This window comes from Pseudonaja textilis, chromosome 8 (assembly GCF_049901715.1).
Source record: "Pseudonaja textilis isolate UNSWEBS1 chromosome 8, rPseTex1.2, whole genome shotgun sequence".
In the NCBI taxonomy this organism is placed as follows: Eukaryota; Metazoa; Chordata; class Lepidosauria; order Squamata; family Elapidae; genus Pseudonaja; species Pseudonaja textilis.
The window spans coordinates 9,929,093-9,954,165 of NC_141997.1; the positions used below are offsets into that span (position 1 = coordinate 9,929,093).

The following is a 25,073-nucleotide window of genomic DNA, read 5'->3' on the forward strand; positions in this document are numbered from 1 at the left end:
CTGCTCATTTCTGTTTTACCAGTGCATGGAAGTAATCTCTAGTCATTCGTAACTATAATGGACTCTATATGTATGATACAGCTTTATATACTTGGAAATAAAGCAATGTTAAACTTACTGATACCAGTTACTGAAAACTGAAAGACAAATTTGCCAAGTGAGACCCATGTTACTCTATGGTAGCCAAACATATGACTTGTAGCATCTTTTGGAATTTTATTATAAATTTCTGTGAGCCACAGGTCATTTCATAAGATAATGCAGCAGCTTAACTGATAAAGGATTTAAATGCAGAGGAATGAGGCAATCAAGAAAAAAGGTGCAATTCACAAAATCTATGTCTTATAATAAAATTTGTTAAGTCTTACAATACCACATTCTGATTTTCTAGTTTTACAGTCCTATGATAGATGGAAGTATACTTAAGATAAAAGGTTGCAATATATGAAATTGTAGTTACTTTGTAAGCAGTAGTTTAGAGGTGGAGTTACTAAATCTGAGGCAAATTGAATATCTGCTTCCTTAACAAAAAGGAATTTGACATTTTGGGGATGTGGTTATCATAAATCTTTTGTAAAGTTTCCAAAAAAGATCCAGTTGTTTTGAAGGAATAAAATGCAATCCACAAGTATGCAAAAATATTATAGGACAAGGAACTTGAATAGCATTCCTCACTGAAAAATTCCAAGATCAACAGCTATGCATGAAAGATACTCTTACAGATGCATATTTATATTACCTGTGTTCAGGTCACAGCAGGTGGCAACACCAAGCTGACCTTGGCTAATCTCAAAATAACTGAATAAAATTGGACGGGAAACCACCAGGAAATCCCCAGGCTGGAGATATAAATTGAGCTCAATTTGAGCTGATTTATATGTTAAAAGGGTGTTTTAAATGACACATTATATAAGCAAGTCCTTCACTTCTAAATTAATCATCATTTTATGCAATGGTGCCATAGAGAAGAAAGCATTTAACAAATTTAATACTGCACAGCAGTCTGACAACTCCCATGGCCAGCACAGACAGATACTATCACATTTAGAAAGCAGGATGGAGAAGGCATGGCGATTCTAGCAAGTACTGTTTTTCTTCAGAGAGTTTTTTTTTGTTTTTGTAATATGGAGACTATGCTGAATGTAAATATAATCAAAATGTAACTTTGGACAAATGTGAAAGTATAGTAGACATTTAATGTACTTATTCATAAACAAAGTGTAAACCAAAGATTTTTGTTACTTCAGTTGTTTTAACTTACCACACAATATTATTTTAGCTAAAGAATTTTAAAAAAGAACATCCACTTTCCACAGCAGGTTAATTAAACAAGGGCCAGGGAATGTGTTTCATTTTTTTTCTTACAATTTATTGCAAAACTTTTAAGATAGGGTAGCGCATACATAACAGCTTTATTTTAGGGCACAACAATGTACAACTGATCTAACAGAACTAGAGGTAATATTTTTCAAAACATCCATCCAAGTCTTGAAAGTAAGTCTCCAGCAAGTTCAGCTATTCCTTCCTTTGCTACTAGATTTCTTTCTGCCTCTATTTCTTGTAGGAGATGGACTTCTACTACGACTGCATGTCAGGCTCCTGTCACGATTCCGTCTTTTCTTTTTACTGTGTGACCGTTGCCTTCCACGACTGCCCAATTTCTCAAAAACGTGACTTTTCTTATGCTTATGATGAGATTTTTTTCTTTCAGATTCTCCATTTCTTTTATTGTATGAATGTTCTGGACTTTGACTGTTCCTTCTTCTTGATCTGCTATAATGTTCTTCATAGTACCCCAATCTATTTCTCCTTTCCGAGTTTTTACTTGCCTCTTTAGCCCAGTCAGTGGAAATGTGAATATCTCTATTGGCTTCCCAGAATTCATTGTTTGGATTTTTGAATACGTGAAGAAAGTTACAGTGCTTTCCTCTTGGACACTTTTGCCTTTCAAACAAACCTGGAAAAGGATTTATTTTAATAGTTATTGAATATGAAATCAAGATTATGTTTCCATTCAGTACGCTTTGTGATTTATCTATGTCTGCAAAATATTACAGGTATCTAAAAAGGCTCTTTACATGGTTCACTAGCCATATAATCAACCAATGAGCAAAAATATTTAGGCAAAGGTGTTTTCCAAAATTTTACCTTTTTCCAGAATATCCCGTACATACCTCTGCATATGTCAGAGATATTTCTCCAGTGTATTCAATAATACAGCAGTAGCTAAACATGTTACATTTTGTCATATTAAGTTACCAGTCCTACAGAAACTTGCCAATTTAGACTTAGAGAGCCCATCAATGAAACATTATGGCATCACCTCAGAAATCTGCTGGATGGAAAACTAAGTGCTATAGAAGCAGAAAATCATATTTCATCATTTCTCAGTTTAGAAATATTGATTTTTAGGCAGACTCACTGCAAAAATGCAAATAAACGCCCATCACAAAGACAGAAACTACCAAGTTTCATTGACTTACCACAAATAGCTGTTTTCCACCTTGTTACTGGACAAAACTCACACTGCAGCTGCCGCCCTGCATACCACCGACCATTGAATAAGGTGAGAGCTTCCTGACATTCTTGTTCGCTTTAAAAATCAAATTGAGAACATATTGCTAGTGTGTAAAACTAGAAGCATTAAAAAATGAGATACCACAAAGCAAACATCTTGATATGTCTGGTCCTACACAAGTAGTCGTCGACTTACACCTGCAGTTAGGTTTATTGACACATAACTTGTGATAGTTACGTAATTCATCATGTAACCATGTCCAATTTTATAACTTTTTTGCAACAGTTGTTAAACAAAAACAGCAGTCATGAACACTACAGTTTTTAGGTGAACCCATTGTTCACTATGAGGTAGTTTTTGCTGGAAACCAGAAATGCTGTTTTTTGACAAAAGTGTAAATTGTGGCATGTGGGCACAGGATACAAACATAAATGTGGGTAGCTTGCTAAGTGCCCAAATTCTGGAGGGTGGGGGGGATGCACTCAAATCTTTAAATCTGGGTCATAAATATCTTTTTCAGGGTCCATTATAACTTCTCAGTGACCGGTTATAAACCAAGGATTACCTGTGCAGGTAAAAGCAAATGGGCATTAAATTATCTTAACCTAATGTTTAATAGGAAGGGTCAAAATATGATTAAAATTCATTGTGTGATAGGAAATCCTAAAAAGGAACAGTTCCTGCTTTTGTGAAGGAATAACCTACTGCAGATCTTTTACAAAACAGGCCAGAGTTACAGGAAATTAATGCTCAAAAGGGAGCACTGACATGCTGAAATATACTTCTCTCAGTCACAACCCGTTAATGGTTTGCCTTAAAGCTTTTTGTAACATCTTTATTAAGTTAAATTGTTTATTGTTAAATACTTACGACTGATATTGAACATATACATTTCCTCGAAGATGAGGTTCAAAGTTACAGCTCACCTATGTAAAAGATAAAACATCATTCAAACTATATCTGGAAAAAACTTATAGCATTTCCCTTATTTTTGTAAATATGGTTTCTTGGCTTTATATTAAGCTTTAATCTTATGCAGTCTTAGTACTGAACAAGGGATTAGACAAAAATACATGTTTATAAGTTACAATATTTACAGCCTGCAAAACATTAATTTCAGCATCCTATTCAGAGAGCTATAAGCTGGTTGTGTGCTTACTTTTAGCTTATCTTAGTAAGCAAACAGCTGTTTCATAGGTAGACAGTAAACCTGTAAAATTCAAAACCATATCTAATTCACTGTTAAAATTAGCATTTTGCTACATTCAAGAGTTCAACAGGTGCTTGAAATCATTTTGGCATTCAGCTAAATCTTGACCTAAGACCAACTGGGTCATTAGCTCCTTTCTTGCTGGAATAAGTCAGAATATAAATCTTCCTTATGTGTCCAAGTTACACCAACCTGACAATGAGAGTTAGGATCAAAAAAACATTAAGGAAACTAATATGCCAAGGCTACACAGTAGGGTAGAGAGACCCCAAAAAAATGCTTCCTTATTTTCCACTTACCAACTGACCAGAGGATCATCATCATATTCTTTTTTCACTCTTGTTTGGCTTAGGGCCATGATGGTGAACTAGTGGCACACAGAGCCATTTGTGCCAGCACGCAAGCTGCAGGCAAATTTACTGCACATGTGTGCGCCTTACAGCTGATTTTTTCAGCTGGTTTGAGGCCTTTTTTGGCATCCCAGAGGCTTGAAAAAAGTCTCTGCAGGCTTTGCAGGCCGAATAATAGGCCCGTTTCATCACTTCCTGTAATACCAGGGAGCCGAAAAAGGCCTGAAACCACCCAAAAAATCAGCTGTGAGGCGCACTGCAGTTAAGGGGGCGGGGGGATGGCCTGCGCATGTGCAGGGGGTGCATGCATTGCCTGGGTGCTGGCATGCAAGCGCGCGCACAATTTTTGGCACAGGAGCCCAAAAAGGTTAGAGACCACTGGCTTAGGGGCACCACTTGTCAGATTTTGTTCAGCAAGAAAAAGCATATAAATTCATTTATACCCAACATACAAGCTTATTCTGCATCCCCACTTCTTTCATACAAGACTGAGGTCTTAAATTTTCCACAATTTCTGTTTATAAACGCACAACTAAGGCATGCAGAAACACGCAACTAAATCTTTTCGTACCTTGAACTGTATAACCTTCCCCACATTTTTGAATTCAGGAAGTACGTCTTCATAGAAATCTACGAACTGCTGATAAATTTCCTCCTCACTGTATTCTAGACTTGCATCTGTGTCATAGTCATCTCTCTTACACTGTTCCATCCCAAAAGTAACAAACATTCCCCTGATAAGAAGGGTCTGACTAGAGCTTGGATAATGATGTTTCCGAGAACACCTACAATTAAAAAGAAAAAGGCACTGAACCTACTAAAAGTCTGATCGTGTATGACATGTTTCATTAGAACATTAAGCCTAGTGAAATATAAATGTTAGCAACATCTATCACTTACTTTAAAGCCATTCTTGGAGCAACTGACATTTTAATATTGGATTATTAAACATATATCTATGGAGTCCCACCCATTGGTTTAAGTAACTCTCCAGTTATTTTTATTTTCTCCAGTTATTATCATCCGCAATTTTCTCCCTCATTCTTCTTTCACTTGTGATAGGAAATGGAAAGACAGACATTACTTCATTAACTATTTCTCTTGATTTATCTGAAGTGCTGCCTTACATGCTGCCCATTTCCAAAGTGTTTTCAAGAACGCAAGCTTGTGATTAGAGATTGGCCAATCAAAAGATGTAAAAAGAACATATATGGCTCATTTCAAATGTATTCATTTAAATAAAGATGCTTTTTTTTCAGGATACAGGATTTATTTTTGTCTATAAAAAGTGTCCGGAACTACATTTAGATTCATGTACCTCACTATTAAAAAAAAGTTGCACAACATTCTCAGAGACTCTTCCCATCCTGCTTACAATCTTTATGAACTGTTGCCTTCGCAAAAGATACAGAACAATTAAAACTTGGACCACACGTTTTCTGAATAGTTTTTATCCCAAAGCTATAACTGCACTTAACAATGAACTTAAGGACGATCATCCGTGAGCTGTTGGACAGTATTACTTGATCTGTTGTGTGGATGCTTGTGTGTTTTTAGGAGGCAAGGAATTTTGGCTGGTGGGGAGGTGTTTGGGGATTGTCGTGTGTGTGCATGTTGAGTCTGGTCTCTGCGTGTTATGTGAATTTCGTTATATGTATACTGTGTATATACATACAATGACAATAAAGAATTCGATTCAAAAATGTCAATTCCTTTTACTTTATGCAATATCCTGACTCTTGTCTTCAGCCAGAAAAGACAAAAAATAAGAGCAGACCTGTATAAGTTCCAGAACAAATATTAATAGGAATAATTTTGTCACAATGTTTCTGAGTAACACAAAAAAATAAAAGAAGAGAATATGGTTAATTGTATCTTGAAAATTGAATACATTTTCTCTCATTCTTAGATGTACCATTCAAATATGGTGTCACACCCATATTTCCCTGAGGTATGGCTTGAAGTGGAGATCACTTGCCACAAATATGGCAGAGATCTAAAATATGTTGTCACAGATTTTGCATGAGAATTCATTATCCTAAGGACTCAGCATTAAAGCCTTTTCACTAAAGTATCCAAAGGAAAATAATATTAGGAGTGTCAGATTATACCATTAAAAGGAAGTTATTAAATAAAAATCTTTCCTGTAAAACAGAGCTACTCATTTAACTGTTCTAAGGGCATTTTCATTAACCAAAACAATAAAACTTGAATTTATTGTTACTGAATAACAGTATAAAATTCTTGAAACTAATCAACTAATCAACCATGGCACCTTGCTCATATAAACTGCACAGCAACACTAATTTTATACCCCAAGTTAATTTCATACACAGAATGGGCTCCTTCGCACCTTCTTGAGCAGAACTACCCATTCAATGATGTGCATGACAACCAAAATCCCAGTCTCTCATGTTTCTCCAGAAGTTGAAAGCTAATCTGGAGATGAACACAAAAGGGGGTGGGGGGAATGAATCACTTTTCCAAGTGAAGAACTATTAAACTATTAAAATACTGCAATAGCTGCCATTCTATGCATCACCGGATATACAATATTAAAAGTGTCATTGTAAGTTAAAATAAAACAGCTTTTATAAATTAACAGCAAAGCAAGAACAACATAACCAATATTTCTGGGCAAAAGGACAGAACACAATATGTCACAGGTTAATATGAATAAAAAGGAATTCATGTGTGCCTATATTAAAATAAAACTGGTGGGTATCTCAAGACAAAATGTCTTTCAGTGAGTAAATTTCATCCTTAGGATATAAGCCAAAATGTTTAAACGATTATTTAACATTGTAGAATCATTACTAGTTATTTTAATTATTCAATTAGGATTGAATTACCTGTCTCCAAATCTGCATGCTCCAGTTTTAATATAGAAAGGGCAATTAGCACGATCTTTCTCGGTGCCTATATTCTCTGGGGGCTCAGGATTGTGCCAAGTAGTTCCATTTTCCGGCTGTATGGTTGTTGTTTTTTTTCAAAACAACACCAGTATAACAAAAACAAAATAATGTTTATAAATACATTCTGATGAGTAAATTTACCTAATAAATCAGTTTTTCTATAAAACACATCATTAATTTTATTAAGAAATAAAGGGAAAATAAAATTTCATCACTAAATTAAATTTCATTACATTCAACAATTTTAAACAATCTTATTTAAATTTTACAAAATACTCAAAGAGACATAATTCCCTACTAAAAAACATCACTTACTGATGAATTTATGACATTGCTGATATTACTTTCTGAAGATATATCTTTATATCAAATAAAGCTATCCAAAATGTGCTCCTATAGCTAATATGTAATTAATTTTTCTTGTTCCATCATTTATACTGACATACATAAAAGCACTAAAATATTATTTTTATGCTTTCACAAAACATTTCAACTAATGTGTACACTGTTTCAAACAATGGTAAAGATTTCTCCTGTTCAGTTGTGTCCCACTCTAGGGAGTGGTACTCATCTGTTTCTTACTCCAGGGTGCAAACATTGTCCAAAGACACTTCTGTGTGGTCATGTGGCCAGCATGATTATACATTGAGGTACCTGGAACGCTACCTTTCCACCAAAAAGGTACCTATTTATCTAGACATATTTGCATGCTTTTGAACAAATATGCATATTATTTATGAAAGGTATTTGTATTAAATAGCTGATAGGCAGTAATATAAAAAACTGATACAAAGCACAATTAAATATGTATCACTGTTCCATTTTATATATCTCTAAAGCAGGACTGGGCAACCCATATACATTCTCCAATGCTATTTCCTAGTGTCCTGATTAAGCTACTAAATTTCAATACCAAAACATCCTGAAAAAGAGATATAACTTTCCAAAAAAAGGAAACAGATTTGTAAGCTTTCAAGGTTTAATGTTAAAATTAGGTTAACACATCAAAAACAAACAAACCACTCATCTCACAAAAATCCACCACAGAAATTCTAGCATCACACATTTGATGTTATCCTTGCATTTATAGTATCCAAATTATTAATTATCAACCATATTTCTCAGCTAAAAAGTTCTATGTCCCTTCTCTAAACATACCTGACTTTCAGCCTGATCCAACATCTTCTGCACAGCGTCCTACAAATGGTGCAAATACAGAACTAGTAAAAACTTTGAATCCTGACATCTGATTTGTTCAGTTAAGATCAAAATGCTCAGCTTTAAGTATTGCTTTACTTAATTCAATTAAGGCTTACATATTATTCTAGTGTATTCATGCATGTGCACACTCATACAACATACACACAGAGACATAAAGCATTTAAATTATATTTTAAATAATTTTCTTCACACCTACTTGCTATCATTCACCAATAATGGCATTCCTTTTGCCAACAATTAAAACATAGCCCTAAATATTATAAAGGAAGTGTAGAAGATATTCTGATTTTTTAGTTTTGCAAGTTAGTGATATAATTCTGCAATGAGTTAAATATATTAAGAATTATTTGCATCAATCTTTGGATGAGACTGGTTCCCTTTCTAATGTATATTATAGGGCAGTAAAATATTTTAGTTTAGTGCCCAACCACCGGGCCCCGGACCGGTACCGGTCCGTGGATCATTTTGTACCGGGCCGCCTATTCTGCTTGGGCGCCATCATGTTTCGACGGCGCTTGAGAAAGTGCTTCTGGGTGAGCTTGTCAGTCGTCAGTTGGAAAGCGGTGTTTGGGTGAAGGAATCCTTGCGCCTTAGTTTCGTTGAAGGGGGGGGCGGTTTCGAACGAAGAGCCGTCCCGATGGCAGTGGAGTCTCACGTTACTCAGGAGGAGATTAAGAAAGAGCTCGAAAAGCCCATCAACCGTGAGAAGGTACAAAGGAGGAGTTGAAGGTGGCGGGGAGAAGCAGGGGACGGCTGGCTGGCCGGCCGCTCGGCTTGCCTTGCCTTGGTCGTGCGTGCTGATGCCGGTACCGGTCCGTGGATTGTACCGGTCCGTGGTACAAAAAAGGTTGGGGACCACTGTTATAGGGGACAAGTATCAGAACGTCATTGAATCACAAGGGTCTTCAAACTTGGCAAGTTTAAGACTTCTGGACTTTAACTCCCAGAATTCTTGAGCTAACATGACTGGAGGCAGAATTCTGGGAGTTGAAGTCCATAAGTCTCAGAAACTTTGCAAATTATGTACCAGAAATACTGATTTATATGCAACTTTCTCAATGGTGTAATTACAAAGTCAAATATGCTCAACTTCACTTGCTGCACTGATACAACTGAGCAAATAATGTCTGAATGGCAAAGCTTAAGAGTTGCAGAATAAAATTGAGTACTAGTATACCAAAAATTGTTAAGTGTGTTAAAAAAAACCATAATCCTAAGCACTAAGGGTAATTAAGAATTAATCAACAGCTTCTGATTTCTCATTATATATCAGAACTTCAGTTGTAACCAGTCACACTCAAATTAATTCAATTACATACCACTCCTCAATGATTATATTCACACTGAGTCCAATACTTGTTCACATTAATATCAGGTTTATTTATTCCAGCTCAGCTTTTATATATCAATACTAAGTCTAACCTTTCAGGGTTTGTGGGCATATTTGGATTATGTTGTGCGTGTTCGGGCAAAATAGCCACTTGGAAATGTTGCTCATTAAAAAAGAGCTGCCATGGGAGACATAAGCTCCTTACCACACCTTCCAGCACTTCTTACCTTCTGAAACAGCATTAGCTTTTAATTTCTAAGAAAGCTTATAGGACTCATTTGGAATCCAGGACATTTCTTGGAATTAAAATGATATTGAAGGCAACAATCAAAACATAGCCCTAAATATTATAAAGGAAGTGTAGAAGATATGCACTTTATAGCACCAAGTTTCTATTAAGAATTCTGTACTTCAATTATTTCTATGACCCAAGCTCCTCTTTCTAAACATGTTTTAAATATCAGTATGACAAATCTTAACTTTTTGCCAAAGAAATGAGCAATAGACATATTCACTTTTTACTTTCGAAGATTCTATAAATTGTAACCTATAAAAATAAACCTTTGCAATATGACTCTTTCCCCATTTAAGAAGCTATAGAAAAAGATACGTCTTGATGAATAAACCAGGTAAAGATGAGCTGCAACATCTTTAAGTGAAAAAAATAGTTAAGGAATCGCAGCAGTATAATTCCATGTTAAGAACTTGAAACAATATTAATATTTATTTGCTACACCTTTAAATAAAGTTTACGTAAGTGACATATAATTTTCCTGCATCTACATCCTCTTAGAAAGAAGCTTACTTGCTTTTGGTACCAAAAGCATGGAGTTTCTTCATTTGCCATTATAGGAATAGAGCTGATAGCTTGGTCACAACCATTGACCAAGGAAAGGATACTGCAAATTTGTGGTTTGTCTTTCTTTCTGCCTCAGAAAACTTAGAATTGCCAGCTGTAGCAAGATGAAGCAAATGTATCAAAAGGATACTATATATATTTGAGAGGTCTGAAGGGTAAAGTTGGCTGTTATTATATATTCTTTCCAATTTAACAGTGAATTACAGTGGAAACCAGTCTGTTTACACTTAGAAGTCTTAGTTTAATAGTTTACATAATGACATAGTTTAGAATTAGTTAGCCGGAGTCCTAAGCGTGCTGTGTTTTGAACTCAAAAAAACCCCACAGCATTCAAGAAGTTCTGCCAAACCCCCATTCTGTAGAGCTGCAGTCTGGCTGAAACGAAGTTTAGGTTATTGTTGGTCAATATAACTACCTAGACTGTATCTTGGACAAAAGTTAGTCATATGACCTATTCCAAACGAGATTTCTTTAAACAAGCTGATTGGCCCTCTCCAACTCAAATCTTCGTTTAAAAATCTGGCATCCCACTGGAGCAACTTAGGACTCTTATAGCATGAGTACAATGAGAGGATATGCATTGGATTTATCCTCCTAGAGCAGGAATCACCTCTCTTTCTTTCTTCATTTGTTGTTTTCGGTCTTCCTCCTCTTGTTCTTTCTGTTGTTGTTTTTTCCATTCTTCTTTTATTTTTTGCTAAAAAACAAACAAGCCATTTATTCATCTAGAAAATTCGTTTCAAATTAATATGTACAAATATTGTTTTATTGTATTAAATTAATTATTATTTCCTTAAAACTAATTAGGTGTCTGATTTTTAACCAATGAACTAATTCAAATTTACTTGATTTTTCAATGTAGGTAATTTTTGAGAGATATTTTTCTCATAGCCAGAAAAAAACAATAGCAAATCTGACATCCGCAACAATGAAAATATGACAACCCATCCAATGTCTTACAATAGCAGAAAGGAAAACAAAATGAAAAAAAAAAACCCAACAAAGTCCTGTTTCAAGGGCTTATTGTTGAGCTATTGAAGTAGCTGATATGCTGAGATTCCAGATTCCCATAGTCTTCAGTAAACCTTGCTCATCTGAAGATTTTGGATTTCTTGTGAGTAGACCTAATGCTTCACAGAAGTTGCTTAAATTAATTGTCAGCTTATTCTATAGGCAAGGATGAGCCACAAAGCCAGCATAGAAGAAATCACTATTTGCTATGTAAAACACTATGTGTCAGAATGGTTACGTAATTGGCAACTCCAAATTTCAACTAACAAATGCTCTGTTCTACACACTGGCAAAAAAAATCAGAACACCAAATACAAGTTGGGCAGAAACGATCTCATAGACGACCCTCGCTCTGTCAAGGACCTAGGAGTACTTATCTCAAACCAGCTAAGCCCCAGAGCTCACTGTAACAGCATTGCCAAAAAGGCTTTAAGAATTCTTAGCCTTATTTTTGCGAAGTTTCTTCTCTGGCAACATTGAATTGTTAACTAGGGCACACCAAACCTTTGCCAGACCAATTCTCGCTCATCCGCCTGGAACCTGGGCTGTATATCAGACATTAACACAATTGAGTGCGTTCAGAGGTATTTCTCGAGAAAAGTACTCCACTCACAAAATGTTTCCAGGATTGAAATTTTGGGTCTGGACAATCTGGAACTGCGCCGCCTGCGGTCCGATCTAAGCATAGTTCACAAAATTGTCTGCTATAACTTCTTGCCTGTCAATGACTTCTTCAGCTTCAACCATAATACATGGGCAAACAAAACAAACTCAAGGTAAACCGCTTCAAACTCGATTGCAGAAAATATGACTTCAGCAACAGAGTGCTCAACGCCTGGAATGCTCTACCCGACTCCATTGTTACAGCCTCAAACCCTCGTAGCTTCAATCGCAAACTGTACTGTGGACCTCATTCCAATCCTAAGAGGTCCGTAAAGGAGGGGTGCATAAGTGCACCAGCGTGCCTACCGTCCCTGTCTTACTGTCCCCATTTATCTGTATTTACTTCCTTTGTTCAAGTTTATGTTCATACCTATACTTGTTATCTTGTATATGTTTGACAAATAAAATAAAAATAAATAAAAATAAATAGGCAAGATCATGAGGAAAAGAGAATCCATAAACAAACACATTCAGCAGCTCCAGTGATGGAAGCAGCCGTACACAGACGATCTTACATTTTGTTTTCCTTCCACTCTTTATAAGAGAGTACCGGGCGCCCTTCTTTTGGAAGGCTGGGTTGGTCTCCATTTGTTCTTTATTTTTCTACCTGTCAGATATGCTATCATGTTGTTTTGATTACATGGGAATTCTCATAGTTTTACAACATCCATCAATTATGTTTGCTTTATTTTAAAAAGATGAAAAGAAGCATTACTGAAGAGAAAGCAATGCAACAACATCACAAAATAATACATTTAATGATGATTTGATGATGTTGGAAACATAACTTTGGTGCCAACTTTTTAATCTTTATGGTTTTAATTGGTATATGTGTTATGCTATTTTTTTAATTGGTGGTGTTTTACTTGCTATTGGGAAACAACCAAAGTTTGATGTAAGATGGGTGGCTATATAAATGTTTTAAATAAATAAAAATAAATACATTTAAGGGCTTCTCACAGAAACATATAGTTTTACAAAACAGCTTCAATAAAGACTGACCATTTCATTGTAATCAACCATACTTAATTTATGTCTATAAGCAACTTAACTCACAAATAACGTAACTGTTCCCTTTGTTATTCATTTAGCATTTTTTCCAAATATAATGCTGCATTATCAATATTAGTTTCTGGCAATTTGGTGCTGCTCTCTTTTTTAAAATAAAGACATTAATGATGTTTGAAGATCCAAAAGTTAGCTCAAGGAGTCTATTTCACTGTTTCAAAACATACACTATACCTCTTCTTCCTCCTGACGTTTTCTGGCTGCATCTTCTCTTTCCTTCCTGAGTTTGAAAGCTTCTTGAGCCTTTTCTTCTCTTAGCAACCATTCTTCATGAAGCCTTTGCCTTCCAATATAATCGGGTTAACAGTGAGTCAAATAGTTTGTCTCATTTGAAACAATTCTATTTGCTATCCCTTCTTTAAATTAACTGATAAAAATTTACATGTGAACAATGAGGCTGCAATCCTGTTAGGGAGTAACTTCTGTTAAACCCATGAGGCATATCTCCAAGCAGATATGATTAAGACCAAGAAGGTGTACTGTATATAAACTTTATATATACCTTTTAGATATAAAGTTTATCAGAAGACTAATTAATTCAGCAGCTTATATAATAATTATTAGACAGTAATCAATGAAAGAGAGAGAAAATAAGAGAATGTTCTACATATATTGTTGACACACTTTGCGATTTACAATGCATTCGGAAAGTATTAAGACCCCTTTCACTTTTGTCAATTTTGTTATACTGTAGCCTGATTCCACAGTTGTTAAAATTCATTTTTTCTCAATCTACATTCAGGACCCCATAACGACGAAGTGAAAATTTTAGAAATATCTGTAAATTTATTCAAAAGAAAAAAAAATCAAATATCGCATTGGCGTAAGTATTCAGACTCTTTGCATCAACCCTTTAAATTTAGCTCTAGTGCCTCCCATTTCTTTTGATAATTGCTGACATGTTTCTACATCTGATTAGAGTCCACCTGTTGTAAATTAAATTGATTGGACATGATTTGGAAAGGCACAAACCTCTCTATAGAAGGCCCCAGAGCTGACAATGCATGCTGTAACAGAGCAAAAGTCATGAGGTCAAAGGAACTGCCTGCAGCCCTCAGAGATACGATTATTACAAGGCGCAGATGTGGGGAAGGCTATAATAAAAACTTCTGCTACACTGAAGGTTCCTAAGAGCACAGTGGCCTCCAAAATTCTCAAATGGAAGTAGTTTGGTACAACCAGAACTCTTCCAAGAGTGGTCGCCCAGTCAAACTGAGCAATTGGGGAAGGGCCTTAGTAAGAGAAGTGACCAAGAACCCGATGGTCACTCCTACTGAGCTCCAGAGATCCTGTGTGGAGATGGGACAGAGTTCCAGAAGGACAACCATCACTGCAGCCCTCCACTGATATGGAGTTTAAGGCAGAGTGGTTTGATGGAAGCCTCTCCTCAGTGCAAAACACACGAAAGCCTGCATGGAGTTTGAAAAAAAGCACCATCCTAAAGGATTCTGACTGTGAGGAATAAGATTCTGATGAAACCAAGATTAAACAGTTTGGCCTCAATTCTAAACATTATGTCTACAGGAAATAAGCATAACTTATCACCTGCCCAATATCATCCCAACTGAAGCATGGTGGGGGCAGCAACATATTGTGGAGGTGTTTTTTAGCAGCAGGGACTGGGAAACTGGCCAGGGTTGAGGGAAAGCTGAATAGAGCCAAGTAAAGGGATATCCTCAATAAAATCTGTTCCACAGCACTCACTTTCCAACATGACAACAATCCTAAGCACACAGCCAAGACAACAGAGGATTGACTTAGGAAGAAATCTGTGAGTTAGGAAAAAAAATCATGCTATGGGGGTGTTTTTCAGCAGCAGGGATTGGGAGACTGGTTAGGGTTGAGGGAAAGCTGAATGGAGCAAAGTGCAAGGATATCCTCAACGAAAACCTGTTCCACAGCATTCAGGACCTCAGACTGTTAAAGGTTCGCTTTCTGACATGATGACAATCCTAAACACACATCCAAGACAACACAGGAGTGGCTTAGGGACAACCCTGTGAATGTCCAAGAGTAGCCCAGCCAGAACCCTGACTTGAACCCTACTGAACATCTCTGGAGGGACCTGAAAATGGCTGTCCACAGATGGTCACCATCCAACCTTGAGAGGATTTACAAGGAAGAATGGCAGAAAATCCCCCAATCCTGGTGTGTAATAATTGTTCGTCATACCCAAAAAGACTTGAGGCTATCATCAAAGGTGCTTCAACAAAGTACTGAATGAAGGGTCTGAATACTTCCGTTAATATATTTTAGTTTTGTCTTTTTGATAAATTTTCAGAAATTTTTAAAATTCTGTTTTCATTTTGTCATTATGGGGTACTAAATGTAGCTTAATGAGAAAAAATGAATTTCAATATCTGTAGAATCAGGCTGCAACATAACAAAATTGACAAAAGTGAAGGGGGTCTGAATATTTTCTGAATGCACTGTATACACTTGTCTTTCAGTTATATACCTAGACAGAAAGTCAATGGGTTTAAGAAAGCATGCAGAAATTTGAGCTGCCTGTTTATAGGTTAAACTTGTTTATTCACCTTTCATCTTCAAGTTCTTGCTCTTCGTCATTCAGTTCTTTTTCACAAATTGGTTCATCTTTATTTATATTTTCTATAAAGAAAAATAATTAGATGCACAATTCCGATTGCTCATCTTTGGTTAGGAGGCAGATTAGTGCATTCCACATTATTTAAATAAGTATTAATGCATTTCAGTTATAGGAAGTCAATTCTGTTTCTTGTTCCTATAATATTTCTGACAATACAACTAATTTCCAGGAAAGGTGGTAGATTCTCCTATGTCTAGAAAAAGATGGACATTTTCTGGAGATGCTTTAAATTAATTTATAGCAAATTATGATATATGATTAGAATGCAACATCCAGATGGCTACTTGGAGAAGCTAACTACATTAGAGTCACATTCATCTTAAGAGTGCTATATTGGTTTTCAATAAACGCATGGATCCAGTTCAAAGTGCTGGCTAGAACACATAAAGCTCTGAATGACATATTACTGGCTTACATCAGGTACTGTTTTACCAAGCATGCCTGATTGTTCCAAATAGCTACAGTGGATCTAATATGCCCATTCCCATGAAAAAGTAAGAGATGTATCAGTCGAGTTCTCTCTATAATAGTCCCTTGACATCAAAATATACACAGCTCCTATTCTTCTCCTACTTCAGAAGGCCCTGAAAATAGCAATAGCAATTAGACTTATATACCCGCTTTACAGTGCTTTACTACAGCCCTCTCTAAGTTGTGTAGTGTCAGCATATGCCCCCAATAATCTGGGTCCTCATTTTACCAACCTCAGAAAGATGGAAAGCTGAGTCAATCTCAAGCCGGTTAGACTCAGACTGCTGAACTGCAAGCAGCCAGCAGGCAGCAGAAGTACCCTTCATTCTACGGTGTTTCTCACAAAATAAGGCCAGGTCTTATTTTTTTTGCCCCCCCCCCCAAAAAACGGCTAGGCCGTCTTTTCGGGGGATGACTTATTTCCCCCCCTTGCATCCTCGGGCGGGTGGCGACAGTTTGGATGTTGACCTCAGCGTTGGTGGGGCACTTTGTATCGGGAGACCTTCCGCCACCATTGCTTTCGCTTCTCCCCGTGCTGCCGCGGCATTTAGAGCAACGCTGCGGTGTTTGCCGCAGCCACGTGCAGGCAGCAGGGCTCCTCCCTGCAACCGGAGCCCGGCGGAGACATTCGGCTTCAGGTGCTCCTGTCGCTGCCTTCCCTTCGCCTTCGAAGGCAAAGCCAATTCTTTTAAAAACAAAGCCCTACTACCGGTACGACAAAGCCTCCTCTGACCAAGAGGGCAGCCCAACCCCATGTGGGGAGGCGTATCTCCCAAGGCCGCAGCGCAAGATCGGCCCACCCCGGAAGAAGCACCCAGCCGCCATCCCTGCCTGGTGCCGGGCAGAGCGTGAAGAGCTTCGCCTGGGGCGCCCAGAGCAGCTGACAGGCAGGCCCTCCTGCCCGGTGGTGGAGCTCTCACCAAGGCAGCTAGCGCCTCCCTGCTGGACCCTCTGCTCATCCCGCCAGGGCCACGCCAGAGCCGTGTGGGCTGGGCAGGGTCTGGAAAGACAGCCGTGGGTGCACGCCCGGCTGCCAAGCGAAAGAGTTGGGCTGACCCAAGCTTGGCTTCCTTCCCAAGTCCCTCCAGCCCAAACCTGAAGGGGCCACTGGGAGAGGCTGCCCGAGGCAGTGATAACGGCCACCCATCCGTGGACAGGGAGGCAAGGCAACAGCCTGAGCCATGTCCTCCTCCGAGCTGAGCCCCGCCAAGTGAGCGCCTCTGCCCGATGCCCGTGCCGCTGCAGAGTTTGGAGCTGCCGGTGCATTTGGAGATGCGTGGGGATGGGGACAGGTTGGGTGAGGGGTGGAAAGGACAGGTGGTTTCAGGCTCTCTCTGCTGGACCTGCCGGCCAGGGAAGCAGCGCTGCCGTCACCTCGCCTCCCTATCCACGATGGGTGGGCACTATCACTGCCTCGGGCAGCCTCTCCCAGTGGCCCCTTCGGGTTCGGGCTGGAGGGACTTGGGAAGGAAGCCAAGCTCAGGTCGGCCCGGCTCATTTGCTTGGCAGGCAGGTGCGTACCCGTGGCTCGCTTTCCCGACTCTGCCCAGCCCGCACGGCTCTGGCGCGGCCCTGGCAGAATGAGCGGAGGGCCCGGCAGGGAGGTGCTCTCTGCCTTGGCAAGAGCGTCGCCAGGCAGGAGGGCCCGCCAGGCAGCTGCGCTGGGCGCCCCAGGCGAAGCTCTTCGCACTCTGCCCGGTGCCAGTCAGGGATGGTGGCTGGGCGCTTCTCCCGGGGTGGGCCGATCCTGCGCTGCCACCCTGGGAGATTTGCCTCCCCATGTGGGGTTGGGCTGCCCTCTTGGGCAGAGGCAGCTTTTTTGTACCAGTAGTAGGGTGTCGTTTTTAAAAGAATTGGCTTTGCCTTCGAAGGCGAAGGGAAGGCGGCGACAGGAGTGCCTGAAGCTGAGTGTCTCAGCTGGGCTCCGGTTGCAGGGAGCCCTGGCTGGCCACGCATGGCTGCGCCAAACACCGTGTCGTTGCTCTAAACGCCATGGCAGCATGGGGAGAAGGGAAAGCAACGGTGAAATAGTGAATGAAAAGGGTGGACTTAAATCTATACAAAAATTAGAGGAACGAAGTATAAAGATGAATTGGTTTTCATATGCGCAAATACATTCAAGGTATGATAAAGACTTTAAAACAGAAGGTTTCTATGATAAATTGACTGATTTAGATAAGATTTTGACAGGTATTGATGAAAAGGTGATTAAAATATTGTATGGATATTTATTAGAAATTAAACTAGAAGAAGAACAAGTTAAAGAAACAGTGATTGCTTGGGGGAAGAATTTTGGATATGGGATTGATCTAGAGAAATGGCAAAAATTGTGGTCTCAAAATTATAAAATGACAATGTCAACAGCACATAAAGAAAATTTGTATAAGATGTTTTACAGGTGGCATTTCCCCCCCGACAAGAATAGCAAGTATGTTCAAGAACAAATCCGAAAAATGTTGGAAATGTCATCAGACACCTGGCTCATATTACCATATGTGGTGGACATGTGCGGATGCTAAAAAATATTGGACTAAAATCCACACGTGGTTGGAAAAAATGACAAAAAAGCATATAGATTTGAAACCAGAGATATTTTTATTGGGAATTTTACCTGAAAAATATAGTAAAGAACTGAAATACTTGATTGTAAATGTATTAACAGCGGCTAGGATTGTATTTGCTAAAAACTGGAGAAATAAGAAAATACCACCACAGGAGGAAATCATTAAGAAAATATTGGAATGTGCTGAAATGAGTAGATTGACATTTGAAATCAGAGAACAAGATGATAAACAATTTTATAAAATTTGGGATCTATTCTATCAATGGTTAAACAATAAAATATAGTAATGAAATATGTAGATTCTTAGAAAATAATAAATATATAAAGATGTATTCTTTTCCTATTATATCTACAAAATGATTGTAGGATAGATTTGAGATGATAATATGAACGGTCATAAAACAAATTAAGTAAAATATGATGACTTTGTAAAACATGAATAAAAGTATAGTCAAATGATTAATAATATTAATGTGTTTAATACTTGATTGAAAATATGAGAGTATATATAATGTAACTGTAATTGAAGGCTACGAAATGGAAGCACAAAACAATTTGTAAACGAACCGGCACACTGTATGTATGTATATGGAAGACGGCTTGATGTTTTTATGTTTTGCTTGTTTATGTTTGTTTTAAAAAGCAATAAAAATTTAAAATAAAAAAAATAAAAAATTTAAAAAAGGAAAAAATAAAATAAAAAAAACATAACATATACACTGTACAATTCAATTGAAAAACAATCATTTTATGGATATATATATATGTATATATGTATGTATATATATATATATATATATATATATATATATATATATATATATATAATTAAACACACACTTTCAAAACAGTGGAAACTGATAACCCCCTCTGATCACTAGAACATAATTCACAATGGGGGGAAATATCTGTATTTGTTTATTCATTATCAGAATATGTTTTCTTTTACCTGAATCTCTCAGTCTTGCTAGAGCTTGTCTCCTTTTCTTCCGCTTCTCTTTCTTCAAAAGTGCTCTATGCCTTTTGTGGCTGAAGATTAAATAATGTTTCTTTTATTTTGATAACTGATAAAATATTAAGATTCTCATATCCTAAATATATAGTATTTAAATATACTACAATTCTGTTTCTTTTACTAGGAATTAATCACTGAACTCAATGGAATTTATGTGGAGTCTGATTAATATTTCAGAAATAAAACTTACTGACTTTTGTAGAGTTTCCTTCTGATAAATGTATTCCATTATTAATTATTAAAGTTATCAAATAGTAAAATACCAAAGGAAAAAAAACGGATGTAGGCATAGATTTCAGCCTAGAATATGTTTTGTTTTGGGTCCTTTTGCTAGTTTACAAAGCTGGGAGCCAGATCCAGAACTATTTTTTTCCAGATTCTCCTGGGAACAGAAAAATATATTCTCAATATATCTGTTTTGTTTTGTTTTTGCTTAGCTGCCAGCACTGAATTCTGAATATGGATATATGTTTAAAGTAATATGTGGGTGTAACTTTTCTTTTTTGTCTTAATAGTTTTTATTAGTTTACAATATAGCAAAGAAAATACAAAAGTAAATACTGGGAAAATAGGGAAGGAAAAGGAAGAGGGAAGGGAAGGAGGGGAAAAAAGCATTGACTTCCAACTTCCTTTGGTGCAGTAGAGTAAGGCATTAACATCAAACCTCAACTTTTTACTTTTATGTAATTATATTAACTAGCCATTTCTATAACAACAAATCTATCTAATCGGTAAAACTCAAAATCAACGTTTCATTTTTTTCCAGCACAAAGTCCAAAAGTGGTTTCAAGTAGAAATAAAAGTATTGTATTTTTTTTCTTGATCAGTCAATTCAGCCATCTCTGTTAACTCCATCAGTTTTTGCAGCCATTCACCCATTGTGGGAATCAATGTCACCAATATATTTTTTTCTTCTTAGCCAGGGGTCTTCAAACTTGACAGCTTTAAGACTTGTGGACTTCAACTCCCAGAATTCCCCCTCCAGTCATGTTAGCTCAGGAATTCTGGGAGTTGAAGTCCACAAGTCTTAAAGCTGTCAAGTTTGAAGACCCTTGTTTTAAGCTATTGTTTTAAACCAAACCTGAAGGCTCGCTTAGAATATATATTAGAAAGGAGTAAGAGGCTTGAAACTATAGGCAGTCCTTGACCTACAACAGCTCATTTAGTGACTGTTCAAAATTACAACAGCACTGAAAAAAATGACATGAGCCTTTTCACACTTACAATTATTACAGCATCCCCAAGGTTATGTTATCAAAATTCAAATGCTTGGCTACTGACTCATATTTATGACAGTTGCGCTGTCCCTGTGTCATGTGACCACCTTTTTCAACCTTCTAACAAGCAAAATCAATGAGGAAGCCAGTTTCACTTAACCACATTACTAACTTAAAAATTTCAGTGATTCACTTAACAAATGAGGCAAGAAAGGTTGTAAATTGGGACAAAATTCACTTAACAAATGTCTCACTTAGCAACAGTTTTGGTCATAAGTCAAGCACCATCTGTAATAGCAATGTAAAATTGTCATTCAGGGTGCCTGTTTAGATAAGACTGAGCATAGGGTGAAATAGAAACAGAAGAAATTTATCCTTGTTACTAGGATGCTCATTCAGATCAAACCCTTCCCACTCATCCCCACTGTAAATTTGCATTCCTAAAAAGGGTCCTAAGGAAACAATTGAATTCCTAATTTCCAGGATCAGGCCAAAATGTTTAACTAAATCTAGAAGTGACATCCTAAGAGAGAAGGACCAAATGGCAATACTTAGATTCACACATATACCTTCAACAAGTAAACATTATTATGGCTTAAAATTATGGCCTATAGCTCACACAACCTGCTAAATTAATGGTTGTTTTTCCAGAATAGATTCAACCCTGAAAATTGTCATCCAGACACAATGACGAAAAAGGATTATGTGTATGGCAATGTCACAATGCAATCCTGATCCTTCAATCACTTGGCTCCAAACATTTAACACAATTATGAAAGTTCAGATGATTTTATTGTTCAGGTTTTCCTCAATTCCCCCCACCCCATCACATAGCAATAAATTACTGAGTTCTGGCCAAAGTATTCTTGTAGAAAGGTCTTCCGAAGAAATACATCCTCTCCAACTTAAAAATTTATTTTAGCTTCCTAACTTTGAATTTGGGGAAAAGGGGGCCTTGTGGCAACTGTTAATATCTGACTCTAATCATTTTAGGAATTGAGATGCAGTGTACTCATATATATTGTCCCGGTTTTTAAAATCTGCTACTCCTCTATTTTTCTGTAGAGGGAGGACACATTAGTACTGAATAATGTAAGCACAGAAGGCTTATTATTAATTTTCAGTCTATTATTCTCCATCCCTAACTGATGTTTATATCGCACATACGCCCCTCCTCTCCTTTATTAATTTCATCAGCCTGTTTGCAGCTTTCCCATGCAGGCCGACATTCAAAGCTCACGTTATCTAAACTATATTCTCTGCGAGCCACCTGCTGCATCTCTCACGAGATCTTTGGCATTACCGTTTGCTAGCTGCCTCCTGCAAAACAAGCTCTCTTTATTCTGACTCCGTTAACCGCCACGAATTCAGGATTACCAGCTCCTCAGTTTCTCGGTGGCAGAGGAAAGATTACTCCGATCATCCAAGCGCAACAAGTGACAACAAGGAGCTCTGGAGAAAAAACGGTACTACCACGACATCACCTGCAAAGCGAGACAGAACAACTCTGAACTTAGCAACTGAACCAAAACGCACAACTAACCCACTCTTACCTCAATTTCATCATCCCCTCAATTGGCAAAGGCGGCGGCGGCGACACGGACGCCGCCATACTAGAGTCTCCAGGATCGTCACGTGACAACAGACAGACGGACGTGACGCAATTTCTCTTCCGTTAAAGGTGTTCCTTATAATTCTGGCGGTCCTGAACAAATCGAGGTAGGGACTGGACCATAGAGATAAAGCTTATAGACTGAAGGCAACAATATCTTTAACAGACGCTTTCCGTCTAAGTTCAAAATGAAAGTAAGAAGTTTTCACTTTTCAGAGTTCATTTTAACAGTACAATTTACAACAGCTCATTTAGTAACCGTGCAAAATTACAACAGCACTGAAAAAAGTGGCTGGCTTCCAGAAAAAGAAAGGGATTTGTAATCTCTACAAAGAGGAAAGGAATAAAGAAGCACATTAAAGAAAAAAGAAAAAAACATCATCTTTGGATGGCATTACATGGTTAATGAACACTTCATATCTTGTAATTAAACATAATGGCAGATCAGAAGAATTCTGACAACTGAAGCGCTTCATATTCCATCCAAGGCAGGCCACTTCCATTGCAGATTTTAGAGAGCGAAGCATACAGATGAAACTCGAAAAATTAGAATATCGTGCAAAAGTTCATTTATTTCAGTAATGCAACTTAAAAGGTGAAACTAATATATGGGATAGACTCATTACATACAAAGCAAGATAATTCAAGATGTGATTTGTCATAATTCTGATGATTATGGCTTATAGCTCATGAAAACCCCAAATCCACAATCTCAGAAAATTAGAATATTGTGAAAAGAATAGAATATTCAATATTCTAGGCTCAAAGTGTCCCACTCTAATCAGCTAATTAAGCCATAACACCTGCAAAGGGTTCCTGAGCCTTTAAATGGTTTCTCAGTCTGGTTCAGTAGGAAGCACGATCATGGGAAAGACTGCTGACCTGACAGTTGTGCCGAAAACCATCATTGACACACTCCATAAGGAGGGAAAGCCTCAAAAGGTAATTGCAAAAGAAGTTGGATGTTCCCAAAGTGCTGTATCAAAGCACATTAATAGAAAGTTATGTGGAAGGGGAAAGTGTGGAAGAAAAAGGTGCACAAGCAGCAGGGATGACCGCAGCCTGGAGAGGATTGTCAGGAAAAGGCCATTCAAACATGTTGGGGACTTTCACAAGGAGTGGACTGAGGCTGGAGTCAGTGCACCAAGAGCCACCACACACAGACGGATCCTGGACATGGGCTTCAAATGTCGTATTCCTCTTGTCAAGCCGCTCCTGAACAACAAACGTCAGAAGCGTCTTACCTGGGCTAAAGAAAAACAGACCTGGTCTGTTGCTCAGTGGTCTAAAGTCCTCTTTTCTGATGAGAGCAACTTTTGCATCTCATTTGGAAACCAAGGACCCAGAGTCTGGAGGAAGAATGGAGAGGCACACACTGCAAGATGCTTGAAGTCCAGTGTGAAGTTTCCACAGTCTCTGTTGACTTGGGGAGCCATGTCATCTGCTGGTGTTGGTCCACTGTGCTTCATTAAGTCCAGGGTCAATGCAACCGTCTACCAGGAGATTTTGGAGCACTTCATGCTTCCTTCCGCAGACAAGCTTTATGGGGATGCTGACTTCATTTTCCAGCAGGACTTGGCACCTGCCCACACTGCCAAAAGCCCCCAAACTTGGTTCAATGATCATGGGATTACTGTGCTTGATTGGCCAGCAAACGTGCCTGACCTGAACCCCATAGAGAATCTATGGGGCATTGCCAAGAGAAAGATGAGAGACATGAGACCAAACAATGCAGAAGAGCTGAAGGCCGCTATTGAAGCATCCCGGTCTTCCATAACACCTCAGCAGTGCCACAGGCTGATAGCTTCCATGTCAGGCCGCATTGAGGCAGAAATTGCTGCAAAAGGGGCCCAAACCAAGTACTGAGTACATATGCATGCTTATACTTTTCAGAGGTCCGATATTGTTCTATGTACAATCCTTGTTTTATTGATTGCATGTAATATTCTAATTTTCTGAGATTGTGGATTTGGGATTTTCATGAGGTATAAGCCATCATCGTCACAATTATGACACATCGCGGCTTGAACTATCTTGCTTTGCATGTAATGAGTCTATTTCATATATTAGTTTCACCTTTTAAGTTGCATTACTGAAATAAATGAACTGTTGCACAATATTCTAATTTTTTGAGTTTTACCTGTATACAGATAGTCCTTAACTTATGACCACAATTGAGCCCCGAATTTATGTTGCTAAGTGTGAAATTTGTTAAGTGTGTTTTGTCCCATTTACAACTTTTATTATCATATTTGTTAAGTGAATCCCTGAAGTTGTTAAATTAGTAACACAGTTGTTAAGTGAATCTGGCTTCCCCATTAACTGCTCATCAGAAGGTTGCAAAAGATGGTCACATAAGCCCCCTGCCACTGCAACCGTCGTAAATATGAACCAGTTGTCAAGCATCTGAATGTAAATGTAAAGAATGAAACATTAGCATCT

At 38.0% G+C, this 25,073-nt stretch overlaps 1 protein-coding gene across 1 annotated transcript; it reads right to left on the bottom strand.

Moving 5' to 3' along the window:
• Nucleotides 1-1,176: 1,176 nt before the first annotated feature.
• ZRSR2 (zinc finger CCCH-type, RNA binding motif and serine/arginine rich 2) lies at nt 1,177-22,675 on the bottom strand. The gene is made up of 11 exons (XM_026714260.2): nt 22,573-22,675; nt 19,737-19,816; nt 15,683-15,755; nt 13,320-13,428; nt 11,014-11,100; nt 8,152-8,190; nt 6,931-7,046; nt 4,650-4,863; nt 3,389-3,444; nt 2,484-2,593; nt 1,177-1,957 (listed from the first exon to the last, which is right to left on the bottom strand). Exons 1-11 carry the CDS (start codon nt 22,629-22,631, stop codon nt 1,512-1,514), a joined length of 1,389 nt encoding a protein of 462 aa, XP_026570045.1. The 5' UTR covers nt 22,632-22,675; the 3' UTR covers nt 1,177-1,511.
• Nucleotides 22,676-25,073: the final 2,398 nt, after the last annotated feature.

What these genes read in the sequence shown, in the direction of transcription:
- ZRSR2 (XM_026714260.2), bottom strand. Translation starts at nt 22,631, where the DNA reads ATGGCGGCGTCCGTGTCGCCGCCGCCGCCTTTGCCAATTGAGGGGATG. An exon ending in CAAGAACTTGAAGATGAAAG is followed by an intron (nt 13,429 to 15,682) that starts GTGAATAAACAA and finishes TTATATTGGAAG; the next exon opens with GCAAAGGCTTCATGAAGAAT. An exon ending in AAATGAAGAAAGAAAGAGAG is followed by an intron (nt 8,191 to 11,013) that starts GTGATTCCTGCT and finishes CACCATTTGTAG; the next exon opens with GACGCTGTGCAGAAGATGTT.